We start from the raw sequence: 24915 nt of genomic DNA on the forward strand, positions 1-24915 counted from the left end.
AGGCAGAGTAGCCAAGGGGTGGAGGGTAGGTATGGGTGGAGGGAGGGATGGGTAGACAAGGAGTGGTAACAAATGAGCTCAGAGAGGTAAACAAGACCAGATCATGAAAGGCCTCTGTGCCACATGCAGGAGTTTGAATACTACTTGGAGGACAACTGAGAAGTCACTAATGAGTTTTAATGAAGAAACCTGGCTTGATTTGGCCATTCTGAAAGGCCTTGTGGAAAAATTAAAAAACTGGCAAGAAAGGAAGAAGAGGCAAGATTGGAAGTAAGACAACTCCAGTTAAACCACTATTGCAATAATCTGGGATGTTTGTGGTTTAGACTCTAAAGGAAGATCATAGAGTTGTTGAACAGTGGACATAAGTGATCAGATTCAAGATATTACTAGAGTAGCATGGAGATAACTTGTTGGTTTCTGCTATGTGGGGGCCACATGAGGGAGATGAAAAAGTCAAGAATGACTCTGAGGTTCTTTTTTTTTTTTTTGTAAGGTTTTATTTATTTATTTGACAGAGAGAGACACAGTGAAAGAGAGAACACAAGCAGAGGGAGTGGGAGAGGGAGAAGCAGGCTTCCCGCTGAGCAGGGAGCCCCAAGCAGGGCTCGATCCCAGGACCCTGGGATCATGACCTGAGCCAAAGGCAGACGCTTAACGACTGAGCCACCCAGGCACCCCAACTCTGAGGTTCTGACTGGGTGTTTCTATTCTTAGGCCCCCAGACTCAATTCTCAGTTCTCAGTAGGTAAGTCAGAAGCACCTTTTGGCCCTTAACAGTCCATTCCTGTGTCATATGTCCTTGGGTTCATAATTCTAGAAATAATAGACTGTAGGAATCATCCTGGACCATCACTTTCCTGAAGTCCTTATCTAAGACGGTGTGGGTATAGAAAATATGAATTAATCACCCCTCCCTCCAAATAAAGAATTCTAAGATTACCAAGCTCACTGCTAAGAATTCTAAGTAGATTGAAAAGGCATAAAGATGTATGGGATAAAATTTCCTTAGGGATATAGGAAAAAGGCAAATTGATTTCACTAATCCTCTGATTTCAGGCTCTCTCTTGACTCACGCTGCTTATTCCTAGATGTGAGATTTGAGGACGCAGAAAAATGCTGTTTGGAGGACAAATGGGGATGGTGGTGGTTCAAATACAATTTTCAAGGATTACAGTCCTCCCACGTACAACGCTGGGTGTAAGGATCAGACTGTTTCCTGTCCACATTGCTGCTTAGAATATCTTCCAATTCTGAATGAAGGGCATCTAAGTTATATATGTTGAGTTCCATCATTAGGTAAGATTATATCAGGTGTCATAAGTAACCTTATGACCCAGCTGATGATCTCTATTTTAACTTCTCAGTTGCATGGGTTTTTGAGCTTTTTTTGAACAAATTTGTCTGCCTCACAAATGCTTTCTCTGCCTGTCACGTAAGAGGCCTCAGCAAATACTGAAGGGGTGACCTGGATGTCACTTAACGACCCCTTGTAAAGTTCTGTTCAATAAACTGGGTACAGGTGTTTTGTTTTCCCCATTTAATCCTCACAGGTACCCTTGAGGTAAATATGATTATTTTCCCTCAGTTTAACAAGCATAAACTTGAAGTTCACAGAGGTCAAGAACTTTATGGTAAAGGCACTCAGCTGGGAGGGAGTAGAGTGCTGCCTTGTACCCAGGTTTCTGAGTTCAAGTGTAGTGCCCTTCCCCTAGCAGTGTGCCTGGAGCTCATTCCCAGCCGCGGCAGGGCAGAAATGGAGAAAAGGCTGCCCTGGATCTTAAAACAGCCTGGCTTCCCCAAGCCCTTGGGAAGCAGCCTCATCGTTCTTTTCCTGGCCCTTCTGATGCAAATCCCCCAAGGAGAATCGGCCTTTGAGATCCCTGAACGAGATGCTGTGTCAGTCCTGCAGCATTGGCTTGGCTGGGGTCCGGGTGCAGGGGAACCCGCCTCATCTCTCTCAGGCGAGGTAATTGTGGGGAGCCGTCTGTTGACTTAAAACCGAGATGGCAGGGAGGGGCCGCGGGGGAAAAACTTTATCCCTTTTGGCCCTCAGTGATGTCGCTGCTTTTCTCCGCTCTCCTATCAGACGTGCAACTCCTTCAAATCGGACCCCAGGTGCCAAAGAGAAGGGGTCCGGCACTTGCCGGCTGGAGATGCTCGCAGCCCGGGCCTGCCCCCTCGGGGTCGGGCTCAGCAGAGGGGGGGGGCGCGCGGCGCTAGCGGGAAGTGCCGGCGGCGAGACCGGGCGGGCGGGCCCGACGAGTCACCCGGGGCTCCGGCAGGTGAGGGAGGTGGCGGGGAGGCGGCGGCGCCCGGGGAGCGGCGGCGGGCCGCGCCGGCGGCACCACGTGTCCGGCCGGGGCGGGGCGGCCGGGCGCGCCCTCGGAGCCGAGAGGGCGGCAGCGGGCGCGGCGGCGGCGGCGTGTCGGCCCCGCAGCAGCCGCCGCCCGCAGCCCGCGCCGGCTCAGCGCAGTGTCCTCGCTCTCGTGCCCGCAGGTGCCTCCTCCTGGACGGCGGCAGCGGCGGCGCGGGGACCCGGTGGGCAGCAGAGCGATGGGACCCCTTCGAGAGACCAAGGTAAGGAGGGCACGTCGTGCGAGCGCGGCTGGCAGCGTCCGTGGGCGCGGGAGAACGGTGAGGGGGGAGACGGCGGGGCAGTGGGCGAGCCAGGTGAGGGCTGGAGGGGTGGCGTTCAGAGTCGCGGGGAATGGGGACAGGGAGGTGGTGGGGACGCTGGGAGGGTAGAGGGGCATTTGCTCAGGTGATGAGACCCAGGAGATGGGAAGATGGTACCGGAGGAAAAGATTTGAGGGGTTGACATGAGGATTAAAAGATTGGCTTTGGAGGGTTAATCCATCTCCTGAAGTTGGGGATTTGGGATCTGGCTCTCAAATGATGTCCAGTGTGTGATGTGAATAAAAAGGATTTGGTGTTCTGGTGACTGAGAAATAAGGTCCCCCTGCATGTCAGCGACCCAGCATTGGTTCAGGGTCTGCAGTGTGCCGAGAGTGGCTGACGTGGGATACCTGCTGGGTGACTGGTGTGCAGAACAAATCCGAGGCTGGGTGCGGCTTTCGCCCTGGATGGGGTGGATGCCTGGGCGACCTTAGGAGCTCCCCGCGGCTGAGGCTTTCCCTTCAATTCCTGCACTGTGCAGACCTCCTGAGGTGTTTACTTTGGCAGTGGCCCTTCCTGGTAAGCCTCGTCGAAATGGGCAGGAGGTCATGTTTCCAAATAGTGTTTGTTACCCAATCCAAAGGCCTTTTTCAATTGCAGAGGTTGGAGGGAGCGGTGAGTTTTTTGCAAAGAGCTCCTCCTAGGAATCCATTTTAATAAGGCAGGGTGGTGGTGACCCCGAAAAACATGACTTAAGCTTTTTCTGCTTCTAGACGATATGCCTTGTTGCCTAAGCTTTTAGCCTCAGTTTCCTCATCTGTAAATAGGGATTTAAGTTAGTGTCTTCTCTGTGGCCTGGGTTGTAAAGGTCAAATGGGATAATGGTTGGGAAAGCACTTTAAAAATTAGAAAACCTTGCCAAAATATTATTTTCTATGCATTTTTAAAACCACGGCATCGCCCTCTGTGTTTAATGCTGTGTTTTTAAGGAGAGAGAGAAAACTCTCTTCTCCTGGGTGTCCTGTAAGGAAAACAAAAGCTAAACATGATGTAAAAGGTGGAGCCATCTTACTGGGTATTGGATTTTTGTTTGCTTTTCTGTTGGCAACAAGCCTTGTGTACCAGGATATTAATGAATAATTAAGATCCTGGCCGGAAGAGGAGGGATTTGAAAGATAAGTCTGCATGATCTATCAGGAAAGAATTGTTCCAGGTATAGGGTTCTACTTTGTGAGCAGACCGGAAAGCAGAAATCAGATTGTCACAGCTCATTCAGGGAAAGCAAAATGGAAGTCTAGAAGAAATCAAGTAATAAGCCAGAGTGTGCTGTGAGTAATAAAGAGAAGCATCGGAAGCTTGAATGTGATAGAAAAAGCCAGAGTGGGAAGGTGAGTTAGGAATCGCATGGGTGAATGGAATGGCTTTCCTGCTAATGGGTGGAAGTGTGTGTGTGTGTGTGCGCACACGCTCACCCACGCTCAAGTATGTGCTCTTCAGTAGATTGGAAGGATTAGCTTGGTGGCAGAGTTTCGATGTTCATTTAAGCTACTGAGATAAGGACTGCTCTGTGAAGATTCAATATTCAGAAATGTGATTTCTTAGGAAGGGAGGAACAAACAGGAGGAGTTAAGAGGAACAAACAGGAGTTAAGAGGGGAGAAACACGTTTCCTTTTGTTTTCTTTTTAATGTCCAATTTTGAGAAGGAGCAGAGAGTGCAGCATCATGAGAAGGAGATTACCCGAAGCCGAATTCCCCGTTTGATTCTTCGGCCCCATCTGCCCCAGCAACAGCACAAAGTGTCCCCAGCTTCTGAGTCTCCCTTCTCTGAGGAAGAGAGCAGAGAGTTCAATGCCAGCAGCTCTGGGCGCTCAGCGAGGACCATAAGCAGCAACAGCTTCTGCTCAGGTATAGTAAGTACCCCTGGAAGCCACACAGTCACGAAGTGCGTGCTCTGCTGGTGCATTATGAATGGACTGGGCTGTGCCCTTTAGAGCCTAGATCTACACTTCTACTGTTAGCATGAATTGTCTGAAGTTGCACCTCTTTGGCCCTTTTGACCTTCACGTGGTTCAATCCTAATGGAAATTTGCACCTGTTTTTCTATGTTATTCTAGTTTATAATTTACCACATGAAATCTAACTTTTGTTTCTATGACTGTTTAGAAAACGAATCCTTTGTTAAATCTGGGAAATGTGTTAGCTTGCATTTTTATAATAGCAACCTTTATAAACCTGTGTACTTCTGATTATAGAATCCCCAAAGACAAAACAACTCCTAATGAATGAGGTCAGGATCAAGGAGGCTTATCTCCCAGGGCAAGCCTGACCTTGTCGTTTAGAGGAAAAGAGCACAGGCTTTCTAATCCGCCACACCTGAGGTGGAACCCCTGACCTTTTCGCCTTTACAAGCTGAAAGACCTTGGGCAAGTGGCTTAACCTCCTTCAGCCTCAGTTGTTACATCCATAAAATGGTATGATAACACCTACCTTATACAGTTGCTGTAGTGTTGAATGAGACCCAAAGGTACTCCTAGTATAGTGCCTGACTTATAGAGGCGCTTAATACGTGATGGTTCTTAAAAAAATGAACTAGGGATGTCAGTTTTGGCACACAATTAAGGAAGTTTCCTTAAAGTTGTGAGGACATTTGGCAAAGGCACAAATCTCTTCATAGCTTCTGAAGGTGCCACCATTATCAAAGACAGAGCCTATTACAACCCATTAAAGCACATGACTTGGAATGACTTGTATTCTTTGAGAAGTATTAGAAAATTGGGTAAAATTTAAAAGAGTGACTGTCTTGTGAGTAATGAAGAATGTTTCATAGTGGATAATTTTTAGGGCTTATTTAGGGAAAATGTAATTAGAAGGTTAACGCATGTATGCGAAGGGACATGTGAATCAAGATGCTGTGATTAATTTCCTAATTTAGCAGGATACAATATCCCATTATTTTTAGTATCAATATATTTTTCAGGGTTCTTTTAAGTGCAGCTTTGGATTTCTTACATAATTTCATGGAATAACTATCCCATGCATAAATTATACATTAGAAATACTATGCTGCTAATTATTTTTCTCTGTAAAGCCTCAAATTTTCTGCTTGATTCTGAAAAAAAAAATTCTATCAAAATGTTATATTTTTAAGTTTGTTTCTTGCCATTTGGATTATATGAATCTAGTTTAAAATGGAGACCCACTGATGGTTTGCTTGATACTCTTGCAAGAAGAAAACACAAAGATACCTAGAACCTGGAAACATGTTTGCTGAAGGCAGTGCTGTTTGCTTTAACTCCATTTTGGAGCTCAGGAATCGCTCTGTTTGAGTGTGGATGAACCCAGGGGATATCATTTCAAACTGACATGCTTTGTTTACATAACTCCATTCCACATTTATTCCCGATATTTTCTCCACATAGTCATTTTCTCTGTGACTGACTTCAAGGTGAGTAGTGTTAGAAGGAAAAAAAAAAAAAAAAGATGGTCAAAACAAAAGAAAAATTCCACATATACTTTAGAAAATACATTAGGCAAACCAATAAAATTATTAATTTTGGTTATGACTCACTCTTTCCAAGACCCATTCCTGGATGATCTCTCCTTCCCAGGAGACCTGTCTCCCACTAAGGCCATAATGCTGTACATGAAAATCGAAAGTAGATATTGATCCTTCTGCCATTAACTAGCTAAGAATTGAGTGGCAGAAGCATCTAATTATGGACGTCCATAAACCTGTCTTTCCATCTTTAGCCTTGCATCCAGTCTCCAGATAGGAGTCCCTCTGTTCCTAGGCCTCATCTTTCTGTGTTGGTGCTTCCCCAAGGTTTGGGTCAGTGCCTTTCCTTCTTTGCCTTCCTTTCCTACGGAGCACCCCCTAGACCCCACGACAGCTTTGAGTACTGCGCTGACTAAAATTGACAGGAACCCCCTTTGGGGGCGTGTTAATGATGCTTTAGGAGGTCAGTTGGTGGATGGGAAATAAATGGTTTGGGACTATGGGGTACATTAAAGCTGTAGGCAGTGAGGTAGAGAATGTACGACATGTCCAACCAGCAGGGGGATATAGCTGGTTTTAATCCAGCCACTTTAACACTGAGGTGAGAGTATGTGTTGGCTGCTTAATCGTGGCATTTAAGTTAGAGACCAAGGCACATGCACACATTAAAAATGCCATCCTCTGCTAGGATTAAACTAAAATAATTTAGAGATCTTCTGTAGCTTCATAGCCTTACAGTGATCATTCTGCACTATCTTGTGTTCTTTATAAATCATCATGTTCACTAATGCAAAAGGAGACATGCAGAGTTAAGGGGAGTCTTACAATCAGGTAGTGAAATTATGGAGGAACATGATGCAATTTAATTTGAATATTACATTTTCACAACTGCAAACTGGAGACTCTTTCCCCAAATTTGTATCAAAGGCATTAATTGTGAAGAGCATCGTATGTTCTCAGATACTCAGTTTTTAGAAGAAGGATGTGAGGGGCGCCTGGGTGGCTCAGTTGGTTAAGCGACTGCCTTCAGCTCGGGTCATGATCCTGGAGTCCCGGGATCGAGTCCCAGGATCGAGTCCCAGGATCGAGTCCCGCATCGGGCTCCCTGCTCGGCGGGGAGTCTGCTTCTTCCTCTGACCCTCCCCACTCTCAAGTGCTCTCTCTCATTCTCTCTCTCTCAAATAAATAAATAAAATCTTTAAAAAAAAAAATAGAAGAAGGATGTGAGTTTACATGAAATTAAATTTACGTAATATAAAGAATTATCCTTTACTTTGAGAGTCTGGCTTTCTTATCCTTTATATTATATTTTTATCTTATAATGTTATAGCAAAAGTCAGGATGGTGGATGGTGGTTAAACTTGAGCAACACAAATGACAATTCTATGTGTTCTCCACATCTCCCTTATGTTTTTCTTTTAATTTTACTGATCTGTGAAATTAAAAGACCAGGAATTGTGTATTTTCAAAGTGACCTGTCCATTTTTGCCTACTCTCTCCATTCCTTCCCCCACTTCACTGCCTTCCCCTTATTTTCCCTGGGGAGTCTTGACAAGGAACATTTAATGACTTGATATTCTATATGCTAATTTGTATGTTGTATCTCCCTCATTTCAGAGAAAGGAGTTGTGTGTGACCTTTTGCAATTCATTTGGGGTGTATCCCCAAAGAGCATTTCTTTTAATAGCTTCTTATTAACAGATTTCTTTGAAGATATCCCTGTGTTTTGTGCACTTCATCGGCACGTACATTTTGTACTCTGACATCATTCTCCTGATAAAACAGTCTATCCTTTACAGTTTGTATTTAGTCTTAGTCACTGTGACCTTTATTGGGCACAGTTAAGTTTATATGGTATTGGAAGCCAGGCCCTATTCTGTGTGCATGGCAAGTAAAATATTATATATTCTTGGTAAATATTAACTAAAGTTAAAAAAAAAGAATAATACATAAGGAAGTACAGTTAACAGTAAGTCAATAGAAACAAAACATGCTTTCATGTCCCCTCTTTATCTTATTTTTTAAGTTTATTTATTTATTTTTAGAGAGAGGGGGAGAGAGAGAGCGAACAGAGGGGAGGGGCAGAGGGAGAAGGAAAGAATTTCAAGCAGACTGCCCGCTGAGCGCGGAGCCCACTACAGGGCTCCATCCCACAACGCTGCGATCCTGACCTGAACCGAATTCAGAAAGTTGGACACTTAAATGACTGACGCACCCAGGTGCGCCCCCCCAACTTTCATTTTTAAACAGTTTTTGTAACCAGTGGCTCAGAATACCAACACTGCATCTTCCTTCCCCCAACCCTCCTGCCCCCTTGTTTCTTGTTTTAACACGCCATGAGAAGTGATCAAACCCATATTTGTGATTTGTGTCCTGGGTGTGGCCCATTGAATTAGTCCTCTTGTCCTTTCTTCTCCCCTCTCTTTGTTGGTAGTGAATTCTGTTTGTCATTCTACCGTGACTCCAGCCACTCTTGGAAAAGCCCAGGACCTGGATAAGTCAGTCAGTCCCCTCCATCAGTCACCTGACATGGTTAGCAGCATGCTGTGCATTCCTCCCTCCTTAGCTGAGGTAATAATTACCCGTTGCAGCTGCGAGGCAGATGGATTGCCGGGTTTTACTCTAGTTCTCCTTGGGGTGCCTTGTAAACATGGCAGGTGGAATGAATTATGGGTAGATAACACTGGTGCTTTTATGGGACACCAGTGATTTCTCAGAGTTATTTCTATGATGCTAACGTGCACACACAGATACATAGGCAAGTTTGTGACTTAACCCATTAAACACATGTACCGGGTCAATACACTAACTGGTCAGATTCTAAGATTCTCTTCAGTTGAATCCTGAGCAAGGTGTTTGTGGAAAGTATTTTGGGTTTTACAGTGGCTGGGAAGAAATCCTTCTTAGAGTGCCAGTGACCTAGAGGTAATCATTGTTGCTGTTTGTGGGAAGAATAATTAAGGCAAATTACAACCTGACCAGTGCCCTGCTGCGACATGACAATACCTCCAAAAATTTGCCAGGCCTTGCCAAACAGAAATATTTCCTCTTTGCTTTTGTCCAGTTGCGAAAACTTGGCATCTGGATAGAGTAAACCTTTGAACATAATAATCAGGATGGAGATGAACTGCTTCAACTAAAGTGAGCTGTAATACTGAATTACACTATAATTGAATGATTGCCAACCTGCTGTGAAGAAAAAAAAAAAAAAAAACCCTAAGACTTTAGTATCATTTTAATGAGTAGGGGACCCCTGCACTGTTGTGTAATATATATTTCAAGTGCTTAGCTGCCTCAGCCACAGAAATAAGTACCTAATGATATGGGTTACAAATGAAGGATACATGGGCAATATTTCTTTGTGGAGGATGTGGTGACTGCAATTAAGAGGGCAAGAGCAAAATTTTTTGCCATTTAATAACAAATACTTAGCAGGGACAGTGAATGGTAATCATGATGGAATTGGACCATGCCTGAGAGCAGATTATGGTACTTAACATGAAAATCTTTTATGTTCTAAAATACTAAGATTGTCCTAAAATAATCTGAATTGTTTCTCAATTTCAGAGAATGGTGTTCGTCTACTTTTGAATCCTCAGGAAAACTTGTGTAAAATGCAGATACCTTGGCCCCACCTAACCTATTATCACAGAATGGGAGGACCCAGGAATCTGTATTTTATAGGCACTCCAGATGACTCTTGTGCCTCATGAAGTCTGAGCCTCAGTGGCCTGTGTGGGTTTGGGAATTTGGGATGAGGGTTGTGAAGGGTATGCCCCAGCAGCATCACAAGATGAAGAAAGATCAAAGATGATAGAAGTGATGGCCAGCCAAGGTGTTTAAACTCATGGCCTGGGGCAAGGAAATTACCTCCATATTCCCTGGAAATAATAGCTTCTCACCCTGTATTTACAATTCCCATGTCATTAGTCTTAGCATTAATATTCTTTATATCTACATTATTGATGTAACTTGTGTCCAAGTGGTAGACAAGTAAAAGGGGAGGAGAAAGTATTTTCTTCCTTTATTTTCCTATATAATCCTCTCTCTCTCTGGATTTACCATCCCTAGCATACTTCTCTTTTGCATTTACTCTCTTTGGTATTAGGATGATTCGGGATACACTGGAAGCAGGTGTACTGGGTCCACTCTTGGTGAATACCCAGTGGACTCACTGAAAAAGAAAAAAGAGGAACTGTAGCCTGGGAGTAACAGGAAATTCGCCCTTTTGCAAGCTTCCACAAAAATGTAGTATCCAGTAAGCATTTATTAAATGCCTGCTGAGGATCAGAATTGTGCTAAAGCCATGAGAATGAATAAAACATAGAGACTGAAAAATCAATTACTGCCTTAAGCCTGGTGCCAAAAAATAAGTGGGATAACACATCTTTAGATGCGATTCCCACACGACTACCTTTTTTTTTTTTAAGATTTTATTTATTTATTTGAGAGAGAGAGAGAATGAGAGACAGAGAGCATGAGAGGGAGGAGGGTCAGAGGGAGAAGCAGACTCCCTGCCAAGCAGGGAGCCCGATGCGGGACTTGATCCTGGGACTCCAGGATCATGACCTGAGCCGAAGGCAGTCGCTTAACCAACTGAGCCACCCAGGCGCCCTCACACGACTACCTTTACTCACCTGTTTTGTCTCCCTGTCCCTTTCATCTATGGCCACACTACACATACTTCTTCCTTATAGTTTGAGTTTATTGCTCCATTTATTATCAACACTGGCCTCTCACATTTCATAAACCCAAGCATTCAAAGAAGTAACATTAATTAGTGTGGTGTAGTGGATAAACGTGAGTCTTGACATCAGAGACCTGAGTTAAAAGCATGAAATGAGATTAGCAAGGTAGGCCAGACCACATAAGCAAAGGTTTTGTATGTTGTGCTAACCCAATCCATGAGATCAAGGATCTGTACAGAAACTAGACTAGTAATATGGAGAGTGAGGCCATCTGGATAGATGACAAAAGAGGGGACTTTGGAACTGGACAGCATGTGCTCCTTCTAGCAATATTCAAAATTTTAAAAATTCAGGTTTTTTACTAACTCTGCCAGCTAAGTACCATGCATAAATAGCCGAATGTGGCTCATGGGCTGCCATTTTGCAATTCCTAAAGATCTTGCAGAGTCATGGAAGGGTTTTCAGCAAGGAGTTGTGACTAGATTTAGAATTTAGAAAAATCTTTCTGATTATGTGTTGGACAGTAGATGGAAGGAAGCAGGCATGATGGCAAGGTCCCTGCCTGGTTTGAAGGCCATTGTGGCAGTCTAGTTAAAGACCATAAAATGATATGGGAGGGGATTTGGGGGCTAGAACATATGGGTCTTAGTCACCAGTTGCAAGGAGAAGGGGCAGGAAAGAGTTATATCTAAATTTCTCCACTGGATGAACACAAATGGAGCAACAGGGCTGGGGAGAAGGACACTGAGTCAGGTCAACGAGCTCAGATTAAGCTGTGTTGCATTTGAGATAAAAAGAAAGGTCTGGAGCTCCAAAGAGAAGTCAGAGATTTTGGTAGCTCAAGTCCAGGGAGTTGGTAATATTACCCAAGGGCAGTGCCTGGAGAAAGATTAGAGGCCCAAGGCTAGACCTCTAAGATAAAGCAAGAGTAGACAGAAAAAGGAAACCAAGGCACCCAAGAAAGAGTTCAGAGAGAAAGGAGGAGAGTCGGGAATGACAGTGTCTCTAATCCTAAGGGAAGAGTTTCAAGACGAAAATAGCCAACAGCTTCTGATGTCACAGCAAGATTAAGGATGGGGTGCACTAAAAAGTGTTCAAGGAAAAAACCACAGGTTATCAGTGATCTTAGGCAGAAACAGTACCAGAAAATCATAGGGATGGGGCGCCTGGGTGGCTCAGATGGTTAAGCGTCTGCCTTCGGCTCAGGTCGTGATCCCAGGGTCCTGGGATCGAGTCCCGCATCGGGCTCCCTGCTTCTTGGGAGCCTGCTTCTCTCTCTCTCTCTCTGTCTCTCATGAATAAATAAATAAAATCTTTAAAAAAAAAAAAAAAGAAAATCATAGGGATGGAATCCAAACTGTATCAGGCTGAGATGTGAATGGGAGGTGACTAAATAGAGTGTAGACAACTTTATAAAACAAACTTAACTGGGGTGGGAAAGAGGAAATAGAAAGGATGAATACCTACCATTTACATCAACATGGATGGAACTGGAAGGGATTATGCTAAGTGAAATAAGTCAATCAGAGAAAGACAATTATCATATGGTTTCACCCATATGTGGAATATAAGAAACAGAGCAGAGAATCATATGGGAAAGGAGGAAAAACTGGGAAGAAATCAGAGAGGGAGCCAAACCATAAGAGACTCTTGACTCGGGAAACAAGCTGAGGGTTGTGGATAGGGAGGTGGGTAGGGGGATGGGGTAAGTGGGTGATGGGCATTAAGGGGGGTATGTGATGTGATGAGCACTGGGTGTTATACACAACTAACAAATCCTTGACCACTACACCAAAAAATTAAAAAAAACAAGTGTTGCATTTATAATAAAGATAGGGCATTTATCAAATGACAGGTATTTTGATAAAGTTTTTAGGCTGAGGGGAAATAGACAAGAAAGAAAAACGACAGACACACACATGGGGGACATACACACACACAAGGGAGAGAGAGAAAGAGAGATTAAGGGAGAATAGAAAAGTGTTAACTTTTTAACAAGACTTGGGTGGACCCAAAAAGACCTGTATAGGAAGAAAAGAAAGGCTGGATGTGAATATAGGTAAGTGCCAGGTCAGGGTACGTAGCTGAAGGATACATTTCAAAGCTAGGTTAGGTGCCCCTTGATGCTTCCTCTGTCATACCAGATGACCAACCTGGTTTTTAAATTTGATAGTTACCTGAATCCCCAGTAGACTGTAAGCCTCATGAAGGCAGGAACAGTATAGTTCCCTGAACTATACCAGACATATAGCAGTTGCTTAATAAGTATTCACTGAAATCTGGTAGAAGGCATAATTATGAGAACAGGACAAGTATTTTCATTCATTTAATAAAATTTATTGAGAGCAGCTACTGTGTTAGTAGTTGGGAGAATAAAGCAACTAGAACAGTACCCGATACTCACGGGCTTATTAAATGAAAGAAACATGCCTGTCCTTGAGAGTTCAGCGTCTCTAAATGTCAAAAGGAGTAATCTCTATAATAGAACCATGACTCCAGTGCTGTGGGTAGCTAGAAGAGAGATCTCTTGCTAGGAAAATCAGAAAATGCTCCACTCACAAACTGGCACTTGCAAGCCCTGAGAAAAACCAGCTGCCCAGTTTGGAGTCAAGAAGGAACTTAGCCCAAAGCCACACACCCACATTTCCCAGGACTACAACTGGACAGGAGCCACCACCCCACCCTACTGGGGTGCTATTGAGAAAGCGCCAGTCTCCTCCCACTGACCCAGGGGAGACCAGGTGCCCTTCAGGTATGCAAGGCTGCTGAGTAAGCCCGTATTGGCAGGTGGCTTTGCAGGGCCCCAGGTACAGTAACGGCTCCGCACGTGCCCTGCTGCTCAGCTTGGCCATCTCCTGCTTTGGGGATAAGAGCAGGAGAGAGACACCTGCCCCAGCTGCTCCTCACACGGCTGGGCAGTCAGAGCACCCCAGGTTCCGCTGCCTGGGGTTACAGCCTCTGGCTGACTGCTCTCTTTTTTTAATCTTTATTTGCATATGGTTGACATATCATGTTACATTGGTTTCAGGCCTACAACATAGTAGTTAAGCAACTCTGTACCTTATGCTATGCTCACAAGTGTAGCTACCATCGGTCACTATGCAGCGCTGTTACAATACCACCGATTATATTCCCTGTGCCGGACCTTTTATCCCCATGACTTGTTCATTCCATAACTGGAAGCCTATAGCTCCCACTGCCCTTCACCCATTTTTCCCATCCCCCCACGCCCTCCCCTCTGGCTACCGCCAATTTGTTCTCTGTATTTGTAAGTCTGAATGACGGCCCTCTCTTTTTAGGGAACCCAGACCAAGCTTTGCAGTGCATACCAGTGCTCACAGTGGGCTCATCCAGCACTCACCCCCATCCCTGCAGAAACTCATCCTTCAGGTTTTTCCCTGCTCAGTGTGAATTTTCCTGGGGCTCCTCCTCTTTCCTGGCTGGCTCAGGCTTTATTCTGTCTTCTTTTGTGTGGGTGCTCTTACAGTTAGCATTCCTCGAAGACACCAAACTAACCCTCAGAATTCTTGAGTCTGTGGACCCTAACCCACCCTTCTATTTATTCTGAGGTGTTTGTGAGGATTATATATTTTAAAGATTTTATTTATTTATATGACAGAGAGAGACAGCGAGAACAGGAACACAAGCAGGGGGAGTGGGAGAGGGAGAAGCAGACTTCCTCTGGAGCAGGGAGCCCAATGTGGGGCTCGATCCCAGGACCCTGGGATCATGACCTGAGCCGAAGGCAGACGCTTAACGACTGAGCCACCCAGGCGCCCCGTGAGGATTATATTTTTAACGCTGATTATTGTATCTTTTTAAACTCAAAGGTAATAAAAATATGCAAACACATTGAGTGGATGTAATCACACTTATAGGATTTATTTTGTTTTGCTTTTTGCCAAGGTGAGATCATGCTGTATTGATCTGTGATCCCTTCTGTTTATTTAAGTGAATATTTATTGAACATCTGTTGTGGGCAGGGCACTATCCCAGGAGCTGATCTAGAGAGATGGACAATCGTGACAGAGCTTTTGCCCTCCACGAATGTGTATCCAGGTAGTACCTGTACGTGTCCTTGCTTGTCAGCACAGAGAGGCCCCCTCACTTGTTGTGATGACGGCACGTAGTTCACCCTGGAGAGGGACATCATGTATTTGGCCATTCTTCTGCAGATGGACGTTTTGTCTATGGGGCTAACCTTCAAAATTCAGAATCTTATTTTGTGAATATCACTGGAATTAGACTGTTAGATGAACATATTTCTCTCTCTGTTCCCTTTTTTAAACAAAGTAAACACCATGATACACATATATTACCTAAAACAATTATTTTTTTCAAATAGAAAAAACCCAAATGTAGCAATTGCAGGAACTATGAGTATTGTTTTTTCCTTAACTTTCTTCCATTTGTATCCCTTATTCCTTCTTGACTATCACTATGTTCAAATTCTCAATGTGAGAAAAATAGAACAGAAGGGAAAATATTTACATTACTACAAGACAGCTAACTAGTTCAAGTGTCCGTAGAGTGGTTTGCAGTGTCCTTGTTATAAAGTTTTCAAGAGATTACAAGATAGCTTCTTGGTCTGTCTTTGTCTCTCTCCTCTTTCCTTCTGATCCTTCTAGTTCTCCTTCTGTCTCCCCATCTCCCTCTCTCCCATCTTCTCCAACCAAGGAACTTCATAAATAAATAAATAAATAACTGAGTCTTTAAGAAGGCGTGGCTTAGAAATTGCAAGTAAACTCATATTGCTAAGGAGAGAGAAGGCCAGATGTATTAGTATCATGCCTATTTTGGAAAGATCATAACCTTACAAAGGATGGAGCAAGAGAAATGGAAGCTTGCAGGACAGATTCCCTCCCCACAGCCCCCGCCAGGCGCACCTGTCTTGGGGCAGAGACACAGCCACCCTCTTCCCCAGTTTCCACACCAGCTCCTCCCTCACCAGAACTCCCCCAGAGATTCTTTCCTCACACTACATTCACTAGGTAAACCAAGATGTTTTCCTCTCCAAATTCCTTCCCCTCTGGCTGCTAACACAAATCAAACAACTTGAAGCTTGGTAAAAAAACAAACAAACAAAAACACCACAAATAGAGGCCTTTGTTTCCAAGAGAGCATGAGTCCTATGAAGAAATGGAGACTTGGGCGCCTGGGTGGCTCAGTTGGTTAAGCGACTGCCTTCGGCTCAGGTCATGATCCTGGAGTCCCGGGATCGAGTCCCGCATCGGGCTCCCTGCTCGGCAGGGAGTCTGCTTCTCCCTCTGACCTTCCTCCCTCTCATGCTTTCTGTCTCTCATTCTCTCTCTCTCAAATAAATAAATAAAATCTTTAAAAAAAATAAAATAAAAAAAAAATAAAAAAGAAATGGACACTTACCTCCCTTCACTTCATCTTCCTCTACTGCTGAGGCCTATGCCAAAATGACGTACGGGAGCACTCGAAGCTCCAAAATAGCTCAGAAATCCTGGGAATGTTTACATGTGAGATGATTATTTTGTCTCCAAGAAACCAGGGAGACATTCATTAAATAATTACTCCTCTCTCCATTTTTATATATGCAGGTGACAAGCCTTGGTGGAAGGGCTTCATTTGCATTCCTTCCCCAGCTCATTTCCATCAGATCACACATGCAATCACTCGTGTATACATACCCTTAAAAGAAAATAAGCTGCCTTTGACCTCTCATCTCCTTGTGCCTGCCATCATGTTTCTCAGCTTCTCTTCACGGCAAAACTCCATCATTTGCCCTTGTCAAGCATGTGGGTGACCAAACTGGCAGATCTTTCTCTTGTCTGCCCTCATTTTCCTTGACTTCTCAGCACACTCAACACAATTGAACAGGCCCGTACCTTAGGAAGGATTTTCCTCCTCAGCTTCTGTGGTCCCAACCCTTAGACGTTCCTCCTGCTTCTGAAGTCACTCCTTGGGCACCGTTGCTGGCTCCCACGCTCTCCCTGTCCCCACAGTGTCACATTACCCTCTCTTCCTCCTGTCCTCCCCAAGGACAGCCATCTTTAAATTGCTCAGCTGTCGGTTGGTGATGTTCCCAGCCTGTACCCTGAGCTTCCATCTCTCATATCCAACTGCCTACTTGATATCTTCAAGGTCATTGTTAATTTGTGCTTCAAATTTAACATATCAAAAACAATTTTTTTAGAGAGAGTGAGGTGGGGGAAGGGCAGAGAGAGAGAGAGAATCTCAAGCAGAGTCCACACTCAGCACAGAGCCTGATGCGGGGCTTGGTCTTACAACCCCGAGATCATGACCTGAACTAAAGTCAAGAGTCAGTCGCTTAACTGACGGAGCCAGCCAGGCGCCCCTCAGAAACAGAATTCTTGGCTTCAGCCCCTACACACTCATAAACCCTTTTTTTTCCAACTCTGAAATGACCACCATGGGCCAGTTGCTTATGCAAGAAACCTTAAAGACATCCTTGATCTCTTCCTACTTTTCACTATCATGAGTTAAATGCTTTGGATTATTTTTCTGAAATATATCCGAAATCCGTCATCTACTTTCTTCAGTTTTCCCTGTCACACCCCTGTCATCTCTGATTTCCACAATGGCAGGGGCCTCTGCACATTTATTTGCTTCGGCTCGTTCATTCCTAAACCACAGCATAGCGGTTAAGAAGGAAGCTTTGGAGTTAGGCTGTTTGGATTCTTATCATGGCTCTACCACTTACTGCCACCTCAGGCGGGTGGCATAAACGTGAGTACTAGTTTTATATGCCCTCTGCAAAGCAAGATGATACTAGTGCCCGTCCCGAGGGGGTATTAGACTCCGTTAATTAAGACTTGTGTTAAGTGTCTAGAACATGCCTGGTACTCAGTAGGCACTCAGTAAATACTAGCCAGATATACTGTCACTACTACAGTCTGTTCTCCACAAACCAAATTGTTGTCATCTGCTTAATGCACATTATGGCTTCCATCATGCTTAACATAAACTTAGGATTCCTGGTCTAAGGTCCTGCATGTGCTCGGGCTTCTATGTCCCTTCAGCTTCATCATCAGTCCTCTCTCCCTCTCAGCCTTCCCAGCCTCCTTTCAGTTTCCTCAATGCACCAAACTCCTTGTTGTTCCCTCTGCCTGAAGTTCTTTTCCTTGCCTTTTCCATGATCAGTTCCTTCTCATTTTTTTGGTCTCAGCTCAGATTACCTCCTTAGGGCCTTCCATGACAACCTGTCTGAAGAAGTACCTTCCCACCTCCCACCTAGCTAGTCTATATAATATCACCCAGTTTGTTTCATTAATAGTACATCACAATCAAATATCTTCTGTATGTATTTCTTGTTTTACTTGCTTATTAACTGTCTCTTTCCACCACCAGAATGTAAACTTCTTCAAGACAAGGCTCTTAGGGAGTCTTGATCATCATAATATCCCTAATATCTAGAAGGCTATCTGGTACATAATAAGAAATTAGTAATTATTTGTGGAAAGAATTGATGGGTGGGGGGCAGGTGGGGTGGATGGATGGATGGATGGTTGGATGAATGGACAGATGGATGGATGGATGGATGGATAGGCTTCTTGCACTTCAACATGGGCTATTGGGTAGTGTCACATTGCACAATACTGAAGCAAAATTAGTGTAGAGCCTTGTAGACTTGTAAATTCTCGCTCCAAAAAGATGCTAAAATTAGGTAAAGGGTAAGAAGTTCAAATTTTCCTGTTCAAAACCTAGAATACAAAATTTTCTAAATGGCAAGCATTATATGGTTACTGTGTTGAAGCAAGAATATTGGAAAACTAGAACCAGCTAGAATTTCTTGCCTCAGATTTTTGTGGCCTGTTTATTATGGGATGGCTTCTTTCTAACAGCTTCCTTTGTCTGTTTTTAATTTGAGCCATTCCAGAATTGCTGGTGTTTCCTCTTGGAACAAACATAGGTAGAAAATTTTAGAAAGAAACTAGCTTGCAGTGGTGAAAAAAAAGGACTTTAGAGTCAGGCAAACCTGAGTTTGAATCTTGAGTCAGTTACTTAGTAGCTATGTGATTGTGGAATCCTTAACCTCTCTGAGCCTCAGTTGTCTCACCTATAAAATAAGATATTATTAAAAATTAGTGTTGGACGGCTGGGTGGCTCAGTTGGTTAAGCGACTGCCTTTGGCTCAGGTCATGATCCCAGAGTCCTGGGATTGAGTCCCGCCTGGGGCTCCCAGCTCAGTGGGGAGCCTGCTTCTCCCTCTGACCTTCTCCCCTCTCATGCTGTTTCTCTCCCTCTCTCTCAAATAAATACATAACATCTTTAAAATAAAATTTTTTAAAAATTTAAAAAAATAAAAATAAAAATTAGTGTTTAACGATAGCTACTAATAAACATCACTTTTCTATTTTACCTACATCCTTTCAGTGCATTTGAATGGCTTGTGGTAAGAATTTCACAGGACTCAGATTAGCCATGAGTTTAAGCTGTGACATTTTATGTCTCTATCAGACTGTCTTGAGACATGTCAGTATCTGGAGCAGAAAGAATACGAACACCACTCTCAAACCAGTGTTTGGCACATAGTAGATAATAAATATTTGTTGAATGGTTGAATAAGTAGTCTGTATATGCTTTGGTCATTCATGAGAATCAACTAGATTTCCCTATAGTTTAAAGTAATGTTTCCTTAGAATAGCAATGATTTTGTCCTCCAAATTATGCAACTGAACACTGAACAGCATCAAACCATAACTGAATGTTTCAAGACATTATGGCACAAAACCACGTTTTCTTCTGCATGATGTTATTTTTAAGTACATCTTCTGGAATTGTTTAGTTCAGCATTTTGGAAAACAAATGAGCTCTGAGATCTAAATTCAAAAATGAACCAGAAGTTTTAGAAATGTTTCTTGGACTTTGAAGAAATATTGTATTTGTAATCTTTAGAACCTCGTGTTTTATTCTTGTATATAATTGGTGCAAGGATGTTGAAGTGGAGACTTGGTCATCATAATTGCCACCAAAAGTTTGATGACACTGGTTGGTAGGCACTTAAGTATAAGGAAATTATGTAATACACACACGCACACGCACACACACACACACTTTGGGCAACCTTAATATTTTAAAGATTTTATTTATTTATTTGAGAGAGAGAGAACGAGAGACAGAGAGCAGGAGAGGGAGGAGGGTCAGAGGGAGGAGAAGCAGACTCCCCGCTGAGCAGGGAGCCTGATGCGGGGCTCGATCCCGGGACTCCAGGATCACGACCCGAGCCGAAGGCAGACGCTTAACCATCTGAGCCACCCAGGCGCCCCCAACCTTAATATTTTAAAATGTGGATTTTTAATGTATATATACACAAAAGCATATATATATTCACTTTGCAAAAACTATTCATTGCTTTCAAAATTTTATCAAAACATTGCAAAGTAATGTGGAAAGAATAGATTTCTTAAAATTAAAAAAAATAATAAAGTTAGTATTTAACCTCACACTGCATTTTAAAATGAATTCCAGATGGATTAAATTTATTTATTTATTTAGATTGTATTTATTTATTCATTTGCGAGAGAGACAGAGACAGAGAGAGAGAGAGCACAAGCAGAGGGAGCAGCAGGCAGAGGGAGAGGGAGAAGCAGGCTCCCTGCTGAGCTGGGAGCCTGATGAGGGGCTTGATCCCAGGACCTGGAGATCATGACCTGAGCGGAAGGCAGCTACTTAACCATTTGAGCCACCCAGGCGCCTGAGATGGATTAAATTTATATGAAGAGTGAAACTATAAATATCTAGAAGAAAGTGTAAGTAAATATTTAATTGATTTTAGAGTGAAGGATATTCTAAGTATTAAAACATTGGAAGAAATCATAAAGGAAAATATGGAGAGATTTGACAACTAGAAATAGAAAAAGGTTTAAATGTCAAAACATTAAAAAACATAAAAAAAGTCAAAACATTATAAATTAAAAAACAACCTCAGTGAAATATAATGCTTTTCATATATAAGGATTTCTTATCTATCTATAAGATATCTTAGTAGAAAAATTGTCAAACTAACAATTCATAGAATAAGCAAAAAAGGCCAGCAAACCTATGAAAGACATTAAGCCTCACTAATACTTAAATATGTGCAAACTAAAACATCAAAAATATATTTTTCATTATTAAGTTGGCAAAAATGCAAACAAATAGTATTCAATATTGGCAGGACTTTTCTGAGTGGGATACTCTCATTCAATAATAAGAATTTAAGTTGTCTCAAACTTCTTTGAAGGCTTAGTAATTCCACTTTGATATACATTCCATGAGATAATAAAAAATTTGACCAAAGATTTGTTTTTTTATTTTTTATTTTTATTTTTTGAGAGAGAGAGCTCGCATGCATGTAAGCGGGGGCGGGGGGGGGTGTAGCGGGAAAGGGAGAGAGAGAATCTTAAGCAGGCTGTGAAGCAGGCTTCACACCAACGTGGGGCTCGATCTTTTTTTTTTTTTTTTTAAGATTTTATTTATTTATTTGACAGAGAAAGACACAGCGAGAGAGGGAACACAAGCAGGGGGAGTGGGAGAGGGAGAAGCAGACTCCCTGCCAAGCAGGGAGCCCGATGCGGGACTCGATCCAGGGACTCCAGGATCATGACCTGAGCCGAAGGCAGTCGCTTAACCAACTGAGCCACCCAGGCGCCCGGGGCTTGATCTTATGACACTGAGATCATGACCTGCACTGAAATCAATTAACTGACTGAGCCACCCAGGCACCTAAAGATTTATTTTTAAAATATGTTATTAAAACAATTTCAATAATAGTGACAAAATTGGAAACAACCTAAGAAATGCTACAAGATGGAACTGATTTTTAAGTGATATGTTTATAATCTATTTTAAAAATTACTCATTAAAATGTTTTTTGAGAAATTAAATAAAACATTTTGAATCTTTTTAAGACATACTCAAAAACAGAATATTACAATGAATTCCCATATACTGCTTATCTACTTTGTCCAGATTAAGTAATGACAGGATATCATCATATTTGCTACATCTATTCCTTTTTTATTTTTTTACTTTGCTGAAGCATTTTAAAAAGCACATCTCCAGACATCATGTCATTTCATGTCTACGTACACACCTCAGCCTGCATTTCTTTAAAAACTGGACATTTTCTTACACAATCATAGTGCCATTTTCATTACTACGCAATTAACATAATTCCTTGTTATGATAGAGAACATGGAAATAACCCCAGTTGTCTTGAAGGTGTCCATTTGCTTCCTCATAGCATTTAACCCAGAGGCCAAGAAACTTTTTCGGTAAAGAACAAAATAGTAAATATTTACGACTTTGCTAGCCAATGATCTGTGTCACAATTATTCAACTCTGCCATTGTAACTTGATAGCCACAGTGGACAATATCTAAAGGATTCAGCATGGCTGTGTTCCAGTAACATTCTATTTACAAAAGTGGGCAGCAAGCAGAATTTTCCTGCAGGTTGCAGCTTGCCAGCCCCTGATTTGACTCATTACTCTCTATTCTCTATATATTTTAGAAGGTGGACATTGTCTTTAAAGCTTGGTTAGATGCAGGGGAAATTTTTATGGCAAGAATACTTCATGGGGAATGCTGTGTGTTTCATCTGGCATCCCATCAGAAGGTACATAATGTTTGTTATCCCACCATTGGTGATGCTGAGAATGGGTGCAGATGGGTAAGGCCTGATCCCTTCACTGTAAATTCTCTATCAGACTATTGTCTAATGGTTTCACCCATTATGTGGTTCTCTAAATCAATTATTTCATTAGAAATAATAACAAAATAGTAACTTCCTGTTTCTATTATTCCATCTATTTTCATTAACCAGATGCTTCTGTAAGGAAGAACTTTGTAACATCAATGAGGGATTTCAGTTATACGGAAATATAGTTTGTGTAGGAATGGTTTTTCAATCAGGACTTATGCTAGTTCTTTCTTTCCTTTTAATTACCAAATTTCAATACAAAGAATTGGTCCCTGGGCCACTGCCAATGATCTCCAGTGCTTTGGGATTCTTTTAGGTGGAAAGGGTCTTTCTTTCCCTCTTTAGTTTTACTTTTTTGTATGACCATGGCTCACAGATTTTTTTTTTTTTTTTTGTATATCCAGTGGTTATCAGTCAGTTGCATTAATTGTTTGTTTTCTCTGATGCTCAAATTATTCCATCTTTGGCCAATGTGGGCCCTTTTGTGTTGGCTCCTGTCAGTCTTTAATAGCTTCTTTCTTTATAGCCTAACAAGTTCCACAGGAAAGTGCTCAGTAACAGAGTAATGAAACTGAATATACTATATGTTGAAGCAAAGCAAAAAGCAAGTGAGGAAGTAAACCATATGCATAATTAAAAATTCAATAAGACATAGGCCAGATTGTTCAATATTTTTTCTGGGTTACCACAGTTTTAGGAAACTGTTATCCTTTTATTTTCTCTTTCCTTCTTTATACTCTTTTGCACTCTATCTAGATCCTCTGCGTTAAGAATTATTACTCTGATAATATCACAAAGATTAAGTTAAAATTTTAACAACCCCAACAGATTTCCTTTAATTTAGCAAGTTTCTTTAGTGCATTTAAAATAAGATACAAATTATTTTAAAAGATACTTACCTTTTTTCAGAATTGTAAGTAGAGTAATTGTCCAGTTATTAACTATATCCCATATTCTCAAAGAGCTTGTAATGTAAAGAGAGAGGAAAAATAGATTAAAAAACATTTTTTTAACCACCTCCAGGCTACAAAGTTATAATAGATGCCTATTTCTCTCATCTGTCCTTATAGATCTTAACCATTTTATTCCTTAACAACAATTTGGAAACTATTTAGTAGGTACATTTCTTACAGCACTTGAGATGGGCCACAACTTCTGAGACTTCCTGGATCTGTGATATTCTTTCTGTATCCTTCATCCTGTGTGTTGACAGATTCAAAGCAAATGAACAACAAGAACAAAATAACCTATTCCTTGGTGTAAATCAAGGAGGAAATGTAAATTAGTCTCCTTCCCTATAGATGGTGATCAAAAATAGCCTTAATAAGGGTCAGTTTTACTCGTGTTCCACCAGGGACCATCCTGGGCCCATTGAAGTGGGATTTAAAATTATTGACCCCAGAAGGAAGTTATCCTATATTTTCAGATGGATCACAATGTATAAAACATGAAACGTGGTCCTTTTTTATTTTATTTATTTATTTATTTTTTAAAAATTTTTTTATTTATTTGAGAGAAAGAGAGAGAGATAGAGATCACAAGCAGGGGGAGGGGCAGAGGGAGAGGGAGAAGTGGACTCCCCGCTGAGCAGGGCCTCAAGATCCTGACCAGAACCTAAGGTAGATGCTTAGCCGACTGAGCCACCCAGGCACCCCTGTTTTATGTTTTTTTTTAATGAAGTTATACTGACCATGAATAGTGAAGAAGTGTAAAAGCTCAATTATGTAAGCACTGAAGGAGGGTGTGTGTGTGTGTGTGTGTGTGTGTGTATTTTAAAAGAAAAACTCCTCCCTCTCCAGGGACTGACGGTCTTCACATGCTCTTCCTAAAGCCTTGCAGCAAAACTTCCCTCTGCCAAAACCAGGCTGAAATGTTCATGTTTTTCTCAGGCATTTTTCTGGAAATTTGAAACACTCCACACTTTTTGGGTAGATCATTCAGGATTTTTGTCATTTCCTGCCCTGAAATAGTTTCCTCATGGTGTCCTATTAGATTTTTTTGTAATTGATAATTTCTTTATACTAACATCATAAAAGCCATAATTATAAATATTGTAGTTATAAATCTATGGATCCCACAGGACAAATTCAGCTAGTAGCGACAGGAAACAGAAGGCATACCCAAAGGGTTTAGCCGAAGTGGGTTTAATAAATAAATCTGTTTTTGTTTTTGTTTTTTTAAAGATTTTATTTGACAGAGAGAGAAAAAGCAAGCAGGGGGAGCTTCAGGCAGAAGGAGAGGGAGAGGCAGGCTTCCCGCTGAGCAGGGAGCCCGATGCGGGGCTCGATCCCAGGACCCTTGGGAACATGACCTGAGCGGGAGGCAGACACTTAACCGACTAAGCCATCCAGGCGCCCCAATAAATCTGTTTAATATGTGCTTGATCCGCATGTAGTTTGGCACATAGTAAGATTAGACATGAGTAACCAAGGAGCATCA

The 24915-nt window shown here is 42.3% G+C and overlaps 1 protein-coding gene across 6 annotated transcripts in view; it reads left to right on the forward strand.

Annotated features, from left to right (window-relative positions):
* The window catches only part of SYBU (syntabulin), a 114997-nt gene that overhangs the window by 39575 nt on the left and 50507 nt on the right, over window positions 1-24915 (forward strand). Inside the window, exons 1-3 of one of the 6 annotated variants that reach the window (XM_045896028.3) lie at window positions 1951-1969; window positions 2500-2580; window positions 4324-4525. In XM_045896028.3, the coding sequence (XP_045751984.1) occupies window positions 2557-2580; window positions 4324-4525 (226 nt within the window). In that variant the 5' untranslated portion in view covers window positions 1951-1969; window positions 2500-2556. Of the gene's footprint in view, window positions 1-1950; window positions 1970-2408; window positions 2581-4320; window positions 4526-24915 lie in introns of those variants that run through there. The other 5 variants (XM_054512504.2, XM_045896026.3, XM_045896027.3 and 2 more) reach the window with 5 other exon arrangements.

Source organism: Mirounga angustirostris, unplaced genomic scaffold (assembly GCF_029215605.1).
Source record: "Mirounga angustirostris isolate CCGP_5_RB_7025 unplaced genomic scaffold, mMirAng1.0.hap1 SCAF_4, whole genome shotgun sequence".
Classification (NCBI taxonomy): Eukaryota; Metazoa; Chordata; class Mammalia; order Carnivora; family Phocidae; genus Mirounga; species Mirounga angustirostris.